At 34.9% G+C, this 14,798-nt stretch overlaps 3 protein-coding genes across 4 annotated transcripts; 1 reads left to right on the forward strand and 2 right to left on the reverse strand.

Moving 5' to 3' along the window:
- Positions 1-651: 651 nt before the first annotated feature.
- LOC123322157 lies at positions 652-6,094 on the reverse strand. Of its 2 annotated transcripts, none has more exons than XM_044910014.1 (10): positions 5,849-6,094; positions 5,619-5,770; positions 4,641-4,868; positions 4,350-4,521; positions 4,020-4,260; positions 3,254-3,868; positions 3,056-3,194; positions 2,824-3,002; positions 2,285-2,767; positions 652-1,998 (listed from the first exon to the last, which is right to left on the reverse strand). In XM_044910014.1, exons 1-10 carry the CDS (start codon positions 5,850-5,852, stop codon positions 1,851-1,853), a joined length of 2,361 nt encoding a protein of 786 aa, XP_044765949.1. In that variant the 5' UTR covers positions 5,853-6,094; the 3' UTR covers positions 652-1,850. The 2 variants fall into 2 exon arrangements, with proteins under 2 accessions (XP_044765949.1, XP_044765948.1); XM_044910013.1 differs by having other exon boundaries at positions 4,020-4,263; positions 5,849-6,093.
- An 83-nt stretch (positions 6,095-6,177) lies between these two features.
- On the forward strand, positions 6,178-9,582 carry LOC123322160 (integrator complex subunit 12). The gene is made up of 4 exons (XM_044910022.1): positions 6,178-6,591; positions 6,701-6,833; positions 7,575-7,752; positions 9,086-9,582. The coding sequence occupies exons 1-4, from the start codon at positions 6,278-6,280 to the stop codon at positions 9,277-9,279; spliced, it is 819 nt and encodes a 272-aa protein (XP_044765957.1). The 5' UTR covers positions 6,178-6,277; the 3' UTR covers positions 9,280-9,582.
- A 1,871-nt stretch (positions 9,583-11,453) lies between these two features.
- Positions 11,454-14,344, reverse strand: LOC123322161 (lysosomal Pro-X carboxypeptidase). The gene is made up of 5 exons (XM_044910024.1): positions 14,159-14,344; positions 13,107-13,289; positions 12,499-12,873; positions 12,083-12,440; positions 11,454-11,977 (listed from the first exon to the last, which is right to left on the reverse strand). Exons 1-5 carry the CDS (start codon positions 14,260-14,262, stop codon positions 11,561-11,563), a joined length of 1,437 nt encoding a protein of 478 aa, XP_044765959.1. The 5' UTR covers positions 14,263-14,344; the 3' UTR covers positions 11,454-11,560.
- Positions 14,345-14,798: the final 454 nt, after the last annotated feature.

Consider the following 14,798-nt stretch of genomic DNA (forward strand, 5'->3'; position numbering starts at 1 on the left):
GTACTCAACAACTGTTTTCATTTCGGTCAATATGATAAATTCCTTTCATGGTTTGATAAATTCGTATTTATGCGAAGGTCATTGAATGTCCCTCCACACACACAAAAGATGAAGTTCCAAAGATTTATTTGAAAAAGAACAAAAATCCGAAAAAATATTCAGTTAAAAAAAAATTGTTGGTTTTGGAAAGAATATTTCATTCTCTAGATATACGATCGAACCTCAAAGAAGCAATCAAGATCAATTTGAAAACTCGCAATAACACATAATTGAAAATTCAAACGAAAGAAGTGATTTCCCAATAAATTTATTTGATGTCAATGTTGTTTGAATCGACATCTCAGCGACATCTAGAAGTGCAGCTATGTAACTTAATTCTACCAATTTTTTCTGCATGGTGTCTATACTGCGCTTCTATATTATGGAGGGTCTCTCTACCCTTCATATTCTTCATCAGGTCTATTGACTCTTTATAATTGAATATAAGATTCTACTTTCATTTTGTTTTTCCTCAGTTCCTTGCAGGGACAACATTGTTGTCCATACACAATGACATTGATTTTTCTACCTACAGGATATATACCCGAAGACATTCTTGTTCATATGAGAACAAGTCTAATTCTTCAGGCGAAAGGGGTATAAAAAGACATATTTACTAATGTCCTTTTTTATTGTATAATACTTCGTGACCAAGTTCTAATATAAATAAAATCCTAAAAATGTGTCTAACCTTATTCCAAAAAAAAATAACTTTGACTCTTAAAATTCTACATTATAAATAGCAGCCTTCAAGGCACAATCAATAAAATCACATGGCTAGATAAAACTTCATTCATTAAGGCACCAATATTGACCTCATTTTATCACTATATAAATAAGGATTTGATAGGTTTAAACATGAAATTTATATAGTGATCACAAAATGATGATTTTGTAGTCTATACTATACATATTCTTTCTCACTCATAAATTTTATAAAGGTATATCGAATAGTTCAATTGTACTTATTTTAATAGGGACATAACTTATTTGTTCCGCAAAATGCTTGAGTATATGTATATAATTCAACAAAATTAACGCCGACTTATCGAACATACTTCATTTTTATTATCACTTCGCACTACATTTGGTTTACTTATAGCCCCAAATATACCGTAAATACTTCACAAAAAATATATTTCATGGAAAATTTCATGACAATAACGATCAACTTTTATATATTCGTAAATAGTATAATAACTTTGTAAGGATTTCGCAACTATCACAGTTGTATATTTGTTAACTAACTTTCTATTATTGGACAAACCATCATGTAATTCAAGGTCAGATTTGATCACTTATTGTAGTGAAAATGGATAAGCTTCCATTTTTTTGTTCCTGGCAATGACTGAATTGGTCTAGAATTATTTTATTCTTGCTTATCTTAATATTAACCATTCAAAAAAGGCAAGTAGAGAAAATTAGCATTTTTCTCATGAATATTGTCATATAAAGAATGTCAATTTGACACTCGTATTGGTCAGCATCGTTATTCAAAAAGAATAACACATATATAACCAAGTGAAAAATTCATAGGGCACAAGTTACTGCATGAAAAATACTTAGGCACCCTTGATCAAATATCTGCGTATAAATTGATTTATGCAAATATTTTTATCGCTGATCCAAATAAACAAATTAAGTTTTGCGCCACATATTACACTATAAAATGATTGATCATAAGAAGCTTCCCAATGAAGCATATTTGAAATGCGTCTTTCTTCCGTGAGTATTAACATATATTTCTTTGAACTTTTCTCGGCAAAATGATGAAGAATGTTTTATGTCAACATTCTGGGTCGACCCAAAAATCACACCAAAGTTGCATTGTTGTTTTCTTGTTCTCCTTGCGACTGCGAACTGTACCACAAGTTTTTGTCTTGTGAATAATTATCCTGACTGGAAGGTGACTGACTGTATTCCAGAGTGTTGCTCATATGGTCCATTTGACCTGAGCTACTAAAAATAGAAGTAGAGTTGAAGTAAGCCTCATTGCAGAATCCCAGGAATGTTTAGTACTTGGTTAGATGATTGGGTATTATGCAATTATATTGTCTTACTTTTTCTGTAGACAGTACAAGTTGTTTAGGAGAGCTTTCACATGCGAAGTTAGATCAGGTTAGTGAGTTAAGGTATTTAGGAATGATATTTAGGTAAGGTAAGTATCACAGAACTTCACATCAAGGTTTTTCATAACATAACAAAGACAGGTAGTTAAATCGAAATAAATGTGGAAGAAACTTACACTGAACCACGTGGAGAACAATCCGCCTGATGATTGTGATGGTGGTATACATTTTTTGTGTCATAATGATCCCTCAAGTTTCTTGGAAAATGACTTGATCTATCCAATGTCACTCTATCCTCCATTGAAACACTCTTGGAAGGGGATTTTTTGAATTTAGTCGAGTATTTATAGAAATCCGACATTTCAAACGGTTTTGTTTCTTCATGGTACGGTTTGCAGTGTCCTGCTTGTACTATGGTACAATTTTTGGGTATGTTATGTATGTTATTATTGAAGAGTTCCATGTTAGCTTCAGGTATTCTTGGCGAGGGGTTAGATTCAGCAGGTATTTCTAGCGAAGGCTTTGTCATTATCGGCGGAGGTATACAATTATTCGTTACATATTTTTCTTCTGGAGCTAAAACAGGAGGAACTGTCGACTGGCAACGACTAACAATGGAAGAAGCGGGAGATCCAGGACTGTCTAGAGATGTTTCTCTCCTGAAAAATTCCCTTCAGTTAAAAACCAGATGGTGGAAATTGAAAGTTTCACAAACCATTCTCTCTGTTTTTGACGTCGTATCGTGTTGCACGACTTTTCATCAATGCTGCGATTTTCGCTATCGCAAGAAGAATTATCATCACTAGGCCAGACGCTATCCAAGGTTTGTACCCCAACACTACCCAACGATTGTGTCCTAACCAATTGCCTGTCTTGGGAATGTCTAGCCTGAACCTAAAAATTCAGGTAGTAACTACTTTTTATATCACCATTTATTGCAGTCTTACCTGTGGTGAATGCAGGAAGGTAGGTTTCTTCTGATCTAAGGAATAAGAGATAGTAGATAAAGTAGCCGATTTATTGTCACCGTTGGGCGAAATTCTCTTTTGAATTCTTCTGTTTTTCCGCCTGTCCAAACTCCCAAACCTGAATCACAACGTGAAGGTTGATAACATGAAACATTTTCTAGAAGTCTATGGACCTACCTCTTGTCCCTCTGCCAATTTGGATCGATTGAAGATGACGAATTGCACCAGATGATTTCTCCACTATCCTTTTTCTTCCAACATCCCCCAAGACCGGCATTCTGTTCATATTGCTGATGGGGCTGCAGCTGATGAGGATTCTGTAAATTGCTCGGAACAGAATCCACGCTACTATTCTTGTACATATAGGACTGCTGAGGAGGCAGCGGAGAATTTGAATACTGGTACTTGTTCAAGTTGCTGTTTAAATTTGGACTAGACTGCCTGGATATTGGAATTGGATTGCTGTTTGTGTATTTCGTGTAGTTCTGATAATGAGCAGGGTTGACCATTGTTTGGTAGTACCTTGGGTTGTTGTATTTCGAACTGTATATGGTTGAGACATCAGAACTGCTAGGGGAATTTTGAGGAACATGGTGGCTGTGGGGGGAAATAGTTGGGTTATGTGGGGTAACAGGTCCGTGAGATAAAACTGGACTGCCTTGTACTTGATGATTGTATGTAGAGTGGTTATACTGAAACTGGGTTGGTGGATATGTTGGACTTCCATGCACATGTTGATAGTTTGTTGACTTTGGATTGTATGGTGGCTGTACAGGAGCATAATTTTCCCTCCTGTAATAAGTAAGCATAATTCAATAGTCAGATCGTCACCACAAACATCAAAAACAACTCTAACAAGGAGAATGAAACTGCATTCTCTCCAAGCAGTGTTTATTTATGATCATTATGATGTGGCTACAGATTTTTGAGTATACCAACTCACCTTTCTATGTATGTTTTAAATCCAGTTAGATTGAGCTTATAGAATGAGGAGGACAAATCTTCATATCTAATTTGCTGACCCATATCATAAGGAACTTCGGTTGATCGAGTAGGCATTCTTTGGTGCAAATGAGGATATAAATCTGTAATGTTGTCTGTTTGCAAAGTATGCCGCATTGATCGTATGCTTTGTCTATGCTCACTCTTTCGGAATGGGTCGTTTGATATCACAGATATGCCATCTTCTGACAAAAATAACAAAATATTAAAATTTCAGGAATAGTATTTGACGTAATCAGAAGAAATGATATTTCAAATACCCAATTCTTACCTTGATCAGCTGGTCTTGGTTTCTTTTTTTGCTTTTGTTGATCGTTTATACAAGATTGTTCTTGCTGCTGCTGCACTAGTTGTGCTTCTTTGAGGAGAGCAATTTTTTCTTGCAGAACTTTATATTCCCTTTTATGATGCTGGTATTCTGATTTATGCTGCCGCCTCACGGTCTGTAAGAAATAACAGATTGGGAATTAATGAATATTTTCTCAGTTCCTAAATCTTTTTCTTTGACCTGCTCAACTCATTTACTAAGAAATCTGAAGTACGAAAGTTTATTTATAATAACCTTGCTCAAATTTTGTTTATGAGCGAGACCCAGTGCAGCTTCAGCCATATTAGCATGGAGCTGTAGTTGTAATTCCAAATCAGCAATACTCTCGCCTTTATTGTTTGTGTATTTGAGCAAGTTTTCAGGCAGCATGTATGAAGTCCCAACCTTTCTTCGTATACTTGGAGGGGATTCTCCAGGCTGCAATGGCATTTCCGAAGGAATGATTCCTGTGAGATCCGCTTCCTGAAAAAAGTATTCAAAATAACCCTTGATTGTTTTTGCCTCAATAGCAAAGTATTCAAAACCAAACACTGGAAAAGGCAAATCCAGTACAAACTTAATAGATCAATATTGTACTATATTTTGCATTATACTTTCTATTAACAAAATCATTTAGCAATTCAGCAATCATTTTTGATATTCTTGTCAACTGAATCATAAATTTATCAAAATTAACACAAAATCTAAAAAAGAACTGGCCCTGTATCATTAAATACATCAATGCATTCATAATTCCTATAATATGGTCAAGACCAAAAACGATAATAAAGAAATAGGTATAGTTAATATTTTTCTAATGATTTCATAATCAGCTCTTTTCGTATAATGCTTGCTTTGAGGGTAAAAAAATCATTTTACACTGAGAAAAAATTTATTCAAGTTTTTAATAGAAAACCACAGCTAGAAGGAAATATTTCGTGATCAATAACTTGGTTCCATGATTACAAAACATTGGATTTGAGGGTACACAATCTGATAGTTTGTATTTAATCAAGTTGATAAGATGATAGACTTTGGTATGAACTGCACTTCATATATTGTGATTTTGAAATGATATCTCATTATTCAAAAATGTTTATTCATTATTTTTGAACAATAAAGGGCTATCCATGAAAAATGGTTATTTATTTTGAAAATGTTGACATCAAATTTCATAATACTACCTGCATTATATGCGTCAATTAAAATAAGTCCTGTATGATGTAAACATACCTGAAGACATAATTCTCTCAGCTCTTTCTCTTTTTTGCTCAAAGATTCTTCAATAGATTTTTTTCTTTCTTGTAAAGCTGCCAAACGAGCACTGTTTGAATTACTCGTAGCCCCCATGTTAACACTGTTACTTTGCATCAAAACACCATTCTCTGATAAGAAATTAAGTGAAATATTTATTGGGAAGGTATTCTCATTATACTTGCTTCAATTTTCATATTAGTACTTACCCATCTTAGTAATAATATTAGTTTACAACAAAGAAAATCGTATTTCTTCTCCATCATGAATGGGATCATACTTTAAAACTACATGGCTGTCGAATCAGTAAATAAGAAAGAAATTCATGGCCAAATTATGATATTATCAAGCTTTTTACATATTAATTATTGTTATGTTTCAATTCATGCCTAGTCTGGTAGGTTGGGTTGACAAGTTTCAGATTTTGTTGACATTTTTTAATCATAAACTATAATTTTATCGATGACCAGTTATGCTTCTTGCTTGAAGTTACACATATCTTTGAAGGATAAAGAATACATAAATACTAATCTATGGCCAAGCAGGCCAAATGTCATCGGGAAATTCTAGGTTAAGTGTGATTTGTTTTCAGGACTTGTGCTAATTTTTTCAAGAGAAATTTTGCTTCAGAAATCAAGATGAATTTTTTGAATATCACTGATATGGACTGGCATTTAATCAAATGCGTTGGCTATTTACATTCGGGTGATTCTCTTACAAAAGACAATGCAGTAGCTTTGCAATCATTTCTGGAAGAATCTATCAAAAACAAATATGGGATTGCCAAAGATTTCACACACCTTGTTTCAACTTGTATAAAGCCAGAGTGTATTGATAGGGTGGAGGAATATAAGCCTATGCTCAATATTTATGAAGACAGTAAAGCGTCTAATTCAGATAATGAGCTAGAGTTGGATTTATTGAAAGAAGATCTTATGTGTGTTGTTTGTGAGTAAGTACTCTCATTTTGAATTCTATTATGACACTGATTTATATATGAATATAATACTAGATAAAGATAGCATGCAAGAAGACAGGCTGTGATAAAATTCTTATTTCAGTGGTATGGATGTTGCTGCGAAGAATCAACTTCTTGAATGTTCACACTGTCATGCACTCTATCATCAGGATTGTCATGAACCATGTGTGACTTCCCAGGACTCATTTGAGAGCTGGGTTTGCTCTACCTGTAAGGTGAGTATCAACGTTATAAGAAAATGTGTTGCCTTAATTCTTTTTCGGATGAAATCGCTAATTATGGGTTCGCTTAGTGGTCACTTGGCCTAAGCTTCTTTTTTATGGCTGTTGATAACATTCTTGCTTTATTCCTTCATGTTTTTCTGAGTTATTAAATTTTTAAGGATTATTGAATTTTTGGGTATTATACTATCCAATTGGACTTCGATGAATTCACTACTGACATATATCTGATTTTTTGAACTTTATCAAAAGTAATTTGAATATTCTCTCAATTATTATCAGTTATACTGGTCAAAACCAAAAGTGTTTATAATCCCAATGAATTGGTTGAATGATTAAATTCGACACCTGCAATTTATGGATATTTTCCTCCACTACAGTTGATATATTAGTATGTACTGGGTATTGAATTCTTGTGTCTGTTTGATATCAGTATTGTGCAATGATTTTCCTAATTCAGGAACTACAATATGTTGTTCTTTCTATTTGATATAGTGTTAACTAAGGCTACTGGATAATTGAGGTAGTGATACTCGAAGTTCAGTGCTTTCTGATCTAGTATATTTTATTATGAATATTTTTTTTTGTCATTTGTGGAATTTTAGCAGTTTCCAGTTTCAAAATCAGCCTTGGAACTCTTAACTGATCAATATAACTTCCAGAATTTTCATCAGCTGAGAAGTTAATGATCATTGCATAATTTTATAACGGTAATATTAGTTCAAATTATTACAGGACGTAAATAAAAAAACAAAACTATATAGTTCATCTTCAAATAATGCTACCTCAAGTACTTCTCAATCTGTATCTTCGGTGACTTCTTCAAATTTGAAACTAACACTTTCAAAGAGTTCAAGTCACAGACATAGTGGCAGTGGTTCTAATGACAACTATAAATCTTCAAGTGATAAATGTAAGTCATTTGTGTGAGTAATAAATGTGGGATGTTGCATCATTTTAGTAAAAATAGTTGAAAATATTGTAGTTCGAATTCAAATCCGTCCTAATTTTGAACAATTCCTTCCTCATGAAATTGTAATATGTACAATATTCATAGTAAATATGTTGAATGCCCCTTTCTCTTATGATTTCAAGGGTGGAATTGCTTAAAAGCTTCTGAAAAATACTAGCAGAGAGACAAACTTCTCTAAAATTGGTTTAGTCTTGTGCTGACTTACATTATGTATCTGCTAAATACACCCTAAGGCATTGATAAATACAGGAGGTTTAAATTCGAATTATAATTTAGATGTATCTTTCTAGAAGTGGAATGGGTTTTCTGTGCTATTTAATATCACCAATTGCTTTGGCTTTTTGGAAATAATGAGAGGGTTTATCATTAGTATTGAAGAGACAGTGATGATACTCAGATCAACACTTCATAATTTCATAAGTTGAGTACAAATGCTGTAGAGTTTGTATTATTTTGTTTTGTTAGTGTTGATTAGTCTTGGTCTGAGTTGATTATATTTATTTATATTTTAATCCATTCCTTGTCGATTCTCTTTAATTTTTTAAACAATTCTTATTATCGTTAGCCTCCACGTAAGCGGGATCGTTTGGATAAACACGAAAATAAGCTTAATCCTAGATTATTCCTCCACCACCCTAGCAGAATGTTTTCCATTAATTGTTCGCTTCATTTTTTATATTTAACCACACCCCTTTTTTCAATGATCCTAAAAAACATACGTTTGGATATAAAATTTTCGTTTCGGGCATGCGTTGATCGAAAAAAATATGAACACCCCATAATGCGCACGCATGTTTGATAATTGCGCATGTGTTACTGAAAACATCACATGCATGGTCAAATTATAATACCATATTGTATAATATGCTTACAAAATATCCTTTCATTTATTCATTTATAAATTCTCCTTCTCATTCATTTGAATCCAGCTCCAATGAACCGTGGTAATTCATGTCATGAAAAGAAATTGATTTGTAAGTTCAGTTGTTATACTGGATGTAGATTTATTAAACCGAAGACATCGTGTTTTTTCCTTTGTTGAAACAATTGTCTGAAATAAAACGTTTTCCGGAAATAATTTATGCTGTAATATCTCGAATGATATGCATTGTAATATGAGTGTATCACTCATCATATTTGAAACCACAATATCGAAATTCACATACAAAAATTTCCATTGATCATGCAAGTTGGTAGATTTAGGAAATGCAACATCGTCACAGCATTCTCTATCCCTTTTTTCAAGAAATCTTATGCCCTTCAATTTTCCCAGCTTCTAATGGAAATGCATCATCCTCATCAAAATCCTCCAGTTCTTCAATGTTGAAATCGCAGTCAAGTGGTAGCTCAAGTTCAAGAAATGTAACACCAAATATAAATATCATCAGCGCTGATAAACGTATACAAAATATGAAGAAGAAAGCTGCGAAATTACAAGAAAAGAGGAAACTTCCTAAAATATGTTGAATACATATTCAATTCAAATTAAAAGAATATCATGAAGGAAATGCCAGTCAATATCATAAAACATCGTTTGATTAAATACTGTGAAGAATTCCTAGATTATTGAAGGAATTAAGTAAAATTATATTACTGTATTGATACATTGATTGATTAATTGATATAATTGATGATTTAGATTTATTTACAAGAGCCCATTTGTAAGAATATTTGAAATTCGTCCCATAAAATTATGAAATATTTGTAATATTCTTATGAAGAGACTGAGTTTTTTCATCATCATAAATAAAGGCCATTGTTTTCCAAAAACTGTTTTTTATTATATAATCCTAGAGAAAAGAAACAGTATTACATTTCAGTTTTGAAAAAATACTATCGTATATTTCAAGAGCGTAATAAAAAAATATAAAGTAAGACAAAAATAAAAAAATTACAATGAAACACTGTGCTTAGGATGATGTGATTCTTTGTGGATCTTTCACTTGCCTTGCACTGTCCTTTCTTCTTATTGTAAGTGAGGATTGTACCACAATTTCGTCAAAAGGCTGACCAAAGGATGCTTTAAAATAATAGTTGGAGTCAAACTAAATAATCTCTAATAAAACTATAAAAACTGAAAAAAAAAACTGCAGCACCCAAAATCAATATCTGGAATATGAATTTTCCCAGATTAATCCAAACTGTGAGAAAAAAAGGTTGAGAAATATAAAATGAATGTGAGATGTTAATGAGCCACAGAGGGGATGGATGCTCAATAGTTTTTCATTCAAGAAATCTCTATATTTCAGAATTGAAACTAGCAGTTTTTGCAATTATGTATTCAAGTGGCATTAAATCTGGGAAACATTCTGCTACAACACATATTATCTCTAGAATATGTCTTCTATTGAAAAATTACGATTCTAGTGATATTAATTCAATGACTTTTCAACTAATAACAAATCAAGTACCGGTGGAGTATTCGCAATTCTCTGGGTTGCACGAATATATCTCCATTCAAGAAAATAAATATTCTGCCTGCATGCAACTACGGTAAATTGCTATAAATATCCACAAAGGAATGGAGCACTCACCTTTTTCAGGCATATTATCATTGTTCTCCACTACAGGAGCCGAATGTACCAAGCAGGAAACGTAGAGAAGGAAAAGAAACGACAAAAAATATTTCATGATGTACTAAGCGTGAAATTACAACTGATCGGCTCGAATTTAATCGCAGATAAGGAAGGAATTAGTCGATATGAAAGTGAGAGAACTTGTTTTGGATCTTTGCTTCCATTTGAAAGCTCGAGATCGTGACTTTCTTTAGTGACCTCGAAGATATCTGCTGCTATGTCTGTGATATATCCTCGATTCGGGTACAGGACGATGCAAATCAGTCTCATTGAAAATTCATAGTGCATCAACCAGGATGAATCATTCCTGCTTACATATTCTCGTCCTGTGATGCGCGATTCTTTGTTATTTACATTGTTTAAGAGATAATATTGTTCGTTCGCTCGTTCTGTAATGTTCTACCAACAAAAGCATGTATAGGGTGGACCGTATTGAAGAGCGATTTAGGGGATATTGGGATTAGTGGGCTTCTCAGGGCTTGGTGGTGGTTGTAGTATTCAAGTAAAGAATGGAGCAGCGGTTACTTCCGCTTCCTCTTTACCTGAAGCTATATATTCTGCATGAAAAATCAAAATTATATTCCCTCAGGGAATCAGCACGAATTTTCTGGAAAAGAGAGCTCCTCAACTGTGAGGTTCATAAATTTTAGTTCCGATTCATACCACGAGATGGTACAGTAGAGATCGAAAGTCAGACTATTGAACACTTTTTCGACAATTTAGTCCTCATTGCTATGAAATGCTCGTTAAAATGAATGGATATTGAATTAATTTGTGGTTTCTCTTCAGAAGATTTCCTCTTGAAATATGTATCTGTTTATCAGGGTATCAAGGAAATTATGCATTCACAGAAACGAAAATACAATAAATGGTCGGTTTTTTCGTATGATTGATGGTCGAACTCGCCGACCATCAGAAACTAGGCCATATCTGGACTCGTCAGTAAGAGTATCTCGGCTAGTGTACCAGCACCATGGCTGCTCACTCTAATCGTTAACGGTTCTAGATTTTGAAGAGGGTTTTTCACCAGGTGAAGCCCACGCTTCATAAACTCGAAAGAAAAACTACTCTGCTCTTTTTTATTTCAAATTGGGTATGAGGTATTAAGAAAAAATATAATACAATAAGTCTTGAAGCAGTCCAAAAATGGGGATCATTGGAGTAGAATGCATTCACACTCGCAGTACTTCCCCATCGACTTTCTCATAATGATACCTTCTCAGCCAGTGAGTAATACTGTCGGCGTGGAATTTTCTGGCCCTCTTCACAGAATACGGATCTGCAGAGTTCGAAGATCTCAAATCGAGATGGTGGGCACCTTCTGGAATGATAATCGCCGATACCGTTCTTGAGATATTGCTGAGTACACCGCCACCAGACCAGGGATCAAGGAGACCGTTGCTGAATACAATGTTCGAGGCATACTTCAAGTTCTGCCCACCATACTGTAGGATCACCTCTTTTGGGTTACGTGGCTTCACACCCCACTTCTTCACGCAATCTGCCGAGAATTTTTTGAAGTCCCATGGGCTAGTTTCGAACATATCCTCCTGCTCCGAACACATGGGCATCACCATCTCCGTGCAGGTCTGAATAAAATATATCTATCAGTCTGAGAAGGCAGTTATTTATTGAGATTCCGAAAAGAAATGATATGGACGACCGAAGAAGAATGCATGATGTTGATGTCTCACCTGGTAGTCCCAACCATTTGTGCTCAATCCGTCAACGTCTCCAAAATCGTTGCATTTGGCCTTACCGCTATAGTTTGTATAGATATTTACGGCTTTTCCAATGAAACTTATGTAACCTTTATCGTCTTTTGTGTAATTCTGAAATCCTTCAAGTCTCTCGCATAGAGCGTTGACAGGATATGCTGGTAGGTCACCCAAAAAGGTACTTGGGTAGGGATAGTTGGCCATCGCCAAATTCACCAATGCGTTCGATATGTCATCAACGAAACTTTGAACATCGTCGTCCTTGGTGATGTTCTTGCAAAGCTTCCAGTCTGAGCTCAACCAAGCTTTGCCATCCGGTGTCTTCGTTACCTTTCTGGAAGATTAGAACTGTTATTCTACTCGCTGATATTCCACAATTCGTTAACGCATACCTTAAAGCTGGCCAGAATTTCCGTATGGCATCACTGCAGATGTAATCCTTTGCTGATGACGAATATACGTTGGTCACGATGGTATTGAAGATACCACATGGTGTCAAATCGGTGAACTGCCAAATGGGCGCTGAAGCCGCTATTGCACCAAGGACTGAGGCGGGGTATTTCAAACGTATCCAAGTGGATAACATTCCGCCGTAAGAACCTCCGAAGGCTATGACAGGCAGAGGACCGTTTGTGCCATATTTTGACTGCTGAAGAACATCAATCACATCCACGAAGTCGTGTAAGGCTTGTTCGGACGAAAGAAAGCCGAGATATTCTGGTTTGGTGTATGATAAATTGCCGTATGGTAGTGATGTGCCGTAGTATCTGAAACATTGGATTCTACAGAACTTCCAGCGGGTTAAATAATTGAAAAGAATGATAGGAGGAGAAGGCTGGTGTTTTAAGTTGTTGAGCTTGCTTACTTCATCCAATAAGGGAGAAAGTAATCGATACTTCCTGAAGTAAAATAACTTTTCTGCCCTATTGGATGAAGTAAAGAATTTCACCTGTAATATAGAATTGTATCATGCGTGAGGGAAAGTTTGATGAAGGCTCACCTATGCTCACAAAACACAACGAGGGCATTGAACTTGGGTGCTAACTCCATGATGAAACCCGAGTTTTGTGCAAATAATTCAATGCTCCCTTCATTTCCGGTGTAGAAGAAGATCGGCCCATCGTCCGACCAATAGCTGTCGTTTATAAGGTATTTCACCTTGAAGGTGTGGTTGTTGGTGTAACTGAAACGGGAGAAAATTTTTTTTAAGCATGGATAACCACGTCAGGATTTTAAACAATAGATTTTCTGGTTACAGCATGGGCGTAATTAGTTAGTTTCCCTTTGTCAAGTATACCAATCCTGTGTCTTCTAATCTACGCCAATGAACAATATTAACCGTTTAATTGTGTACCTACCTAAGATATGCGGTTTTGATCGACAATTCAGATATAACGATTGAGCAATTGATTAATCTGAATCATTGTTCAAATGTGGGATGAATTGCAATATTCTGCAATCAGTTGCATTTGAAGAATCGATTGGTTTGGTGTCTTAAATTAATATGCATGTGTTCTTTTCACTCCTTATCGGGTGATAGGTACATAGGAGGAGTACCCTAGCTACCAATAATTTTTTTTATGGGTGTATTTTTTCACTTATTTTGATTTCCCGAAATGAAATCCGGAAATTTTCCCAGGAATATTCCTATTATCGCTTCAAAACAACCCTTAAAAAAGTCTTGTACATGATCATGATATTTTCTTCTTCATATTCTTTTAGGATTTGCTTGGAAATTAGTACTTTCATGTGGAGCAGCTCGCCTTATTATGAGGTTTCAGCTTGAACTATGAAACGTCTGACTTCTCTCATAATAAATTATCGAAGAAGATCCATCAAAGAGATTCAGAAGCTTCGAATTTTCTTTTGAAGAGCGAGTATCTGAGAACCCATCAATGTGAAAAATATAATTGGATAAAATTTTCGCGGGATTTTGCGTTCGTATTAAGAGTCGAATATGAATAATAGTGTTGCTTTTATTGGATGAAATATAACCGAGGAAAATTATACAGATTGAGAAATATCTGATGGTTATAATGGTGAAGCATTTACCTGAAGTGGTCAACGGGAACTTCGGCATATTGGGTTTGAAAAATATAGTCGCACTTACATCCTACGAGGGAAATTACGAGAAACGATAGGAAGGATGTCTTCATTTTGACAAACTAGAAGATACGTCTTCAATAGGCTGACCAAGACCGAACCAATTGTGATAATGATGTTTACTGTTGATAAGTAATCATAGTAACAAAGGTTCAGGCTTAATGAATACCGGTCAGTGGCGTTTCGATGAATATTATCTCGAGATAATGGAAAATTATTCTTGAACTGATTACTTTGTTCAAATTTTTCCGATCTTCCCGTAATTTGTCCATTACTTCCTTACAAATGGTCCAAATCTTCGTAGTATTGCATGCAAGCGCTCCAATGTTTTCGAGTGATGAAGAAAAACAGATTAATTTCAACTGATTAACACTTGAGTATTTACACGAACTAGTGTTTTCAATCAAGGGATCAACTTCGAACAGGGACGTATTCAGTTTCACCTGCAGCTCCACGTGTCCATGTTCACAGGTAAATGCTTGGAAATAAAGATTCGTATTCTTTATTTTCGAAATACAACAGCATTGAAGTGCTTTTAAGCAATTGAATTCAGACTCAAGGTGCTGGCGTGCACTATATGGAAAGTCTA

The sequence above is a fragment of the Coccinella septempunctata genome, chromosome X, assembly GCF_907165205.1.
Source record: "Coccinella septempunctata chromosome X, icCocSept1.1, whole genome shotgun sequence".
In the NCBI taxonomy this organism is placed as follows: domain Eukaryota; kingdom Metazoa; phylum Arthropoda; class Insecta; order Coleoptera; family Coccinellidae; genus Coccinella; species Coccinella septempunctata.

Bases quoted from the DNA above. Each gene is read 5' to 3' on its own strand.
- LOC123322157 (XM_044910013.1), bottom strand. The intron at 3,195-3,253 runs GTAGGTCCATAG...GTTGTGATTCAG, and splicing joins AATTGGCAGAGGGACAAGAG to GTTTGGGAGTTTGGACAGGC. The intron at 2,768-2,823 runs GTTTGTGAAACT...GGAATTTTTCAG, and splicing joins CGTCAAAAACAGAGAGAATG to GAGAGAAACATCTCTAGACA.
- LOC123322160 (XM_044910022.1), top strand. From the start codon at position 6,278: ATGAATTTTTTGAATATCACTGATATGGACTGGCATTTAATCAAATGC. The intron at 6,592-6,700 runs GTAAGTACTCTC...TTCTTATTTCAG, and splicing joins CTTATGTGTGTTGTTTGTGA to TGGTATGGATGTTGCTGCGA. The intron at 6,834-7,574 runs GTGAGTATCAAC...AAATTATTACAG, and splicing joins GGGTTTGCTCTACCTGTAAG to GACGTAAATAAAAAAACAAA.
- LOC123322161 (XM_044910024.1), bottom strand. From the start codon at position 14,262: ATGAAGACATCCTTCCTATCGTTTCTCGTAATTTCCCTCGTAGGATGT. The intron at 13,290-14,158 runs GTAAATGCTTCA...CTCCCGTTTCAG, and splicing joins GTTCCCGTTGACCACTTCAG to TTACACCAACAACCACACCT. The intron at 12,441-12,498 runs GTATGCGTTAAC...CTAATCTTCCAG, and splicing joins AAATTCTGGCCAGCTTTAAG to AAAGGTAACGAAGACACCGG.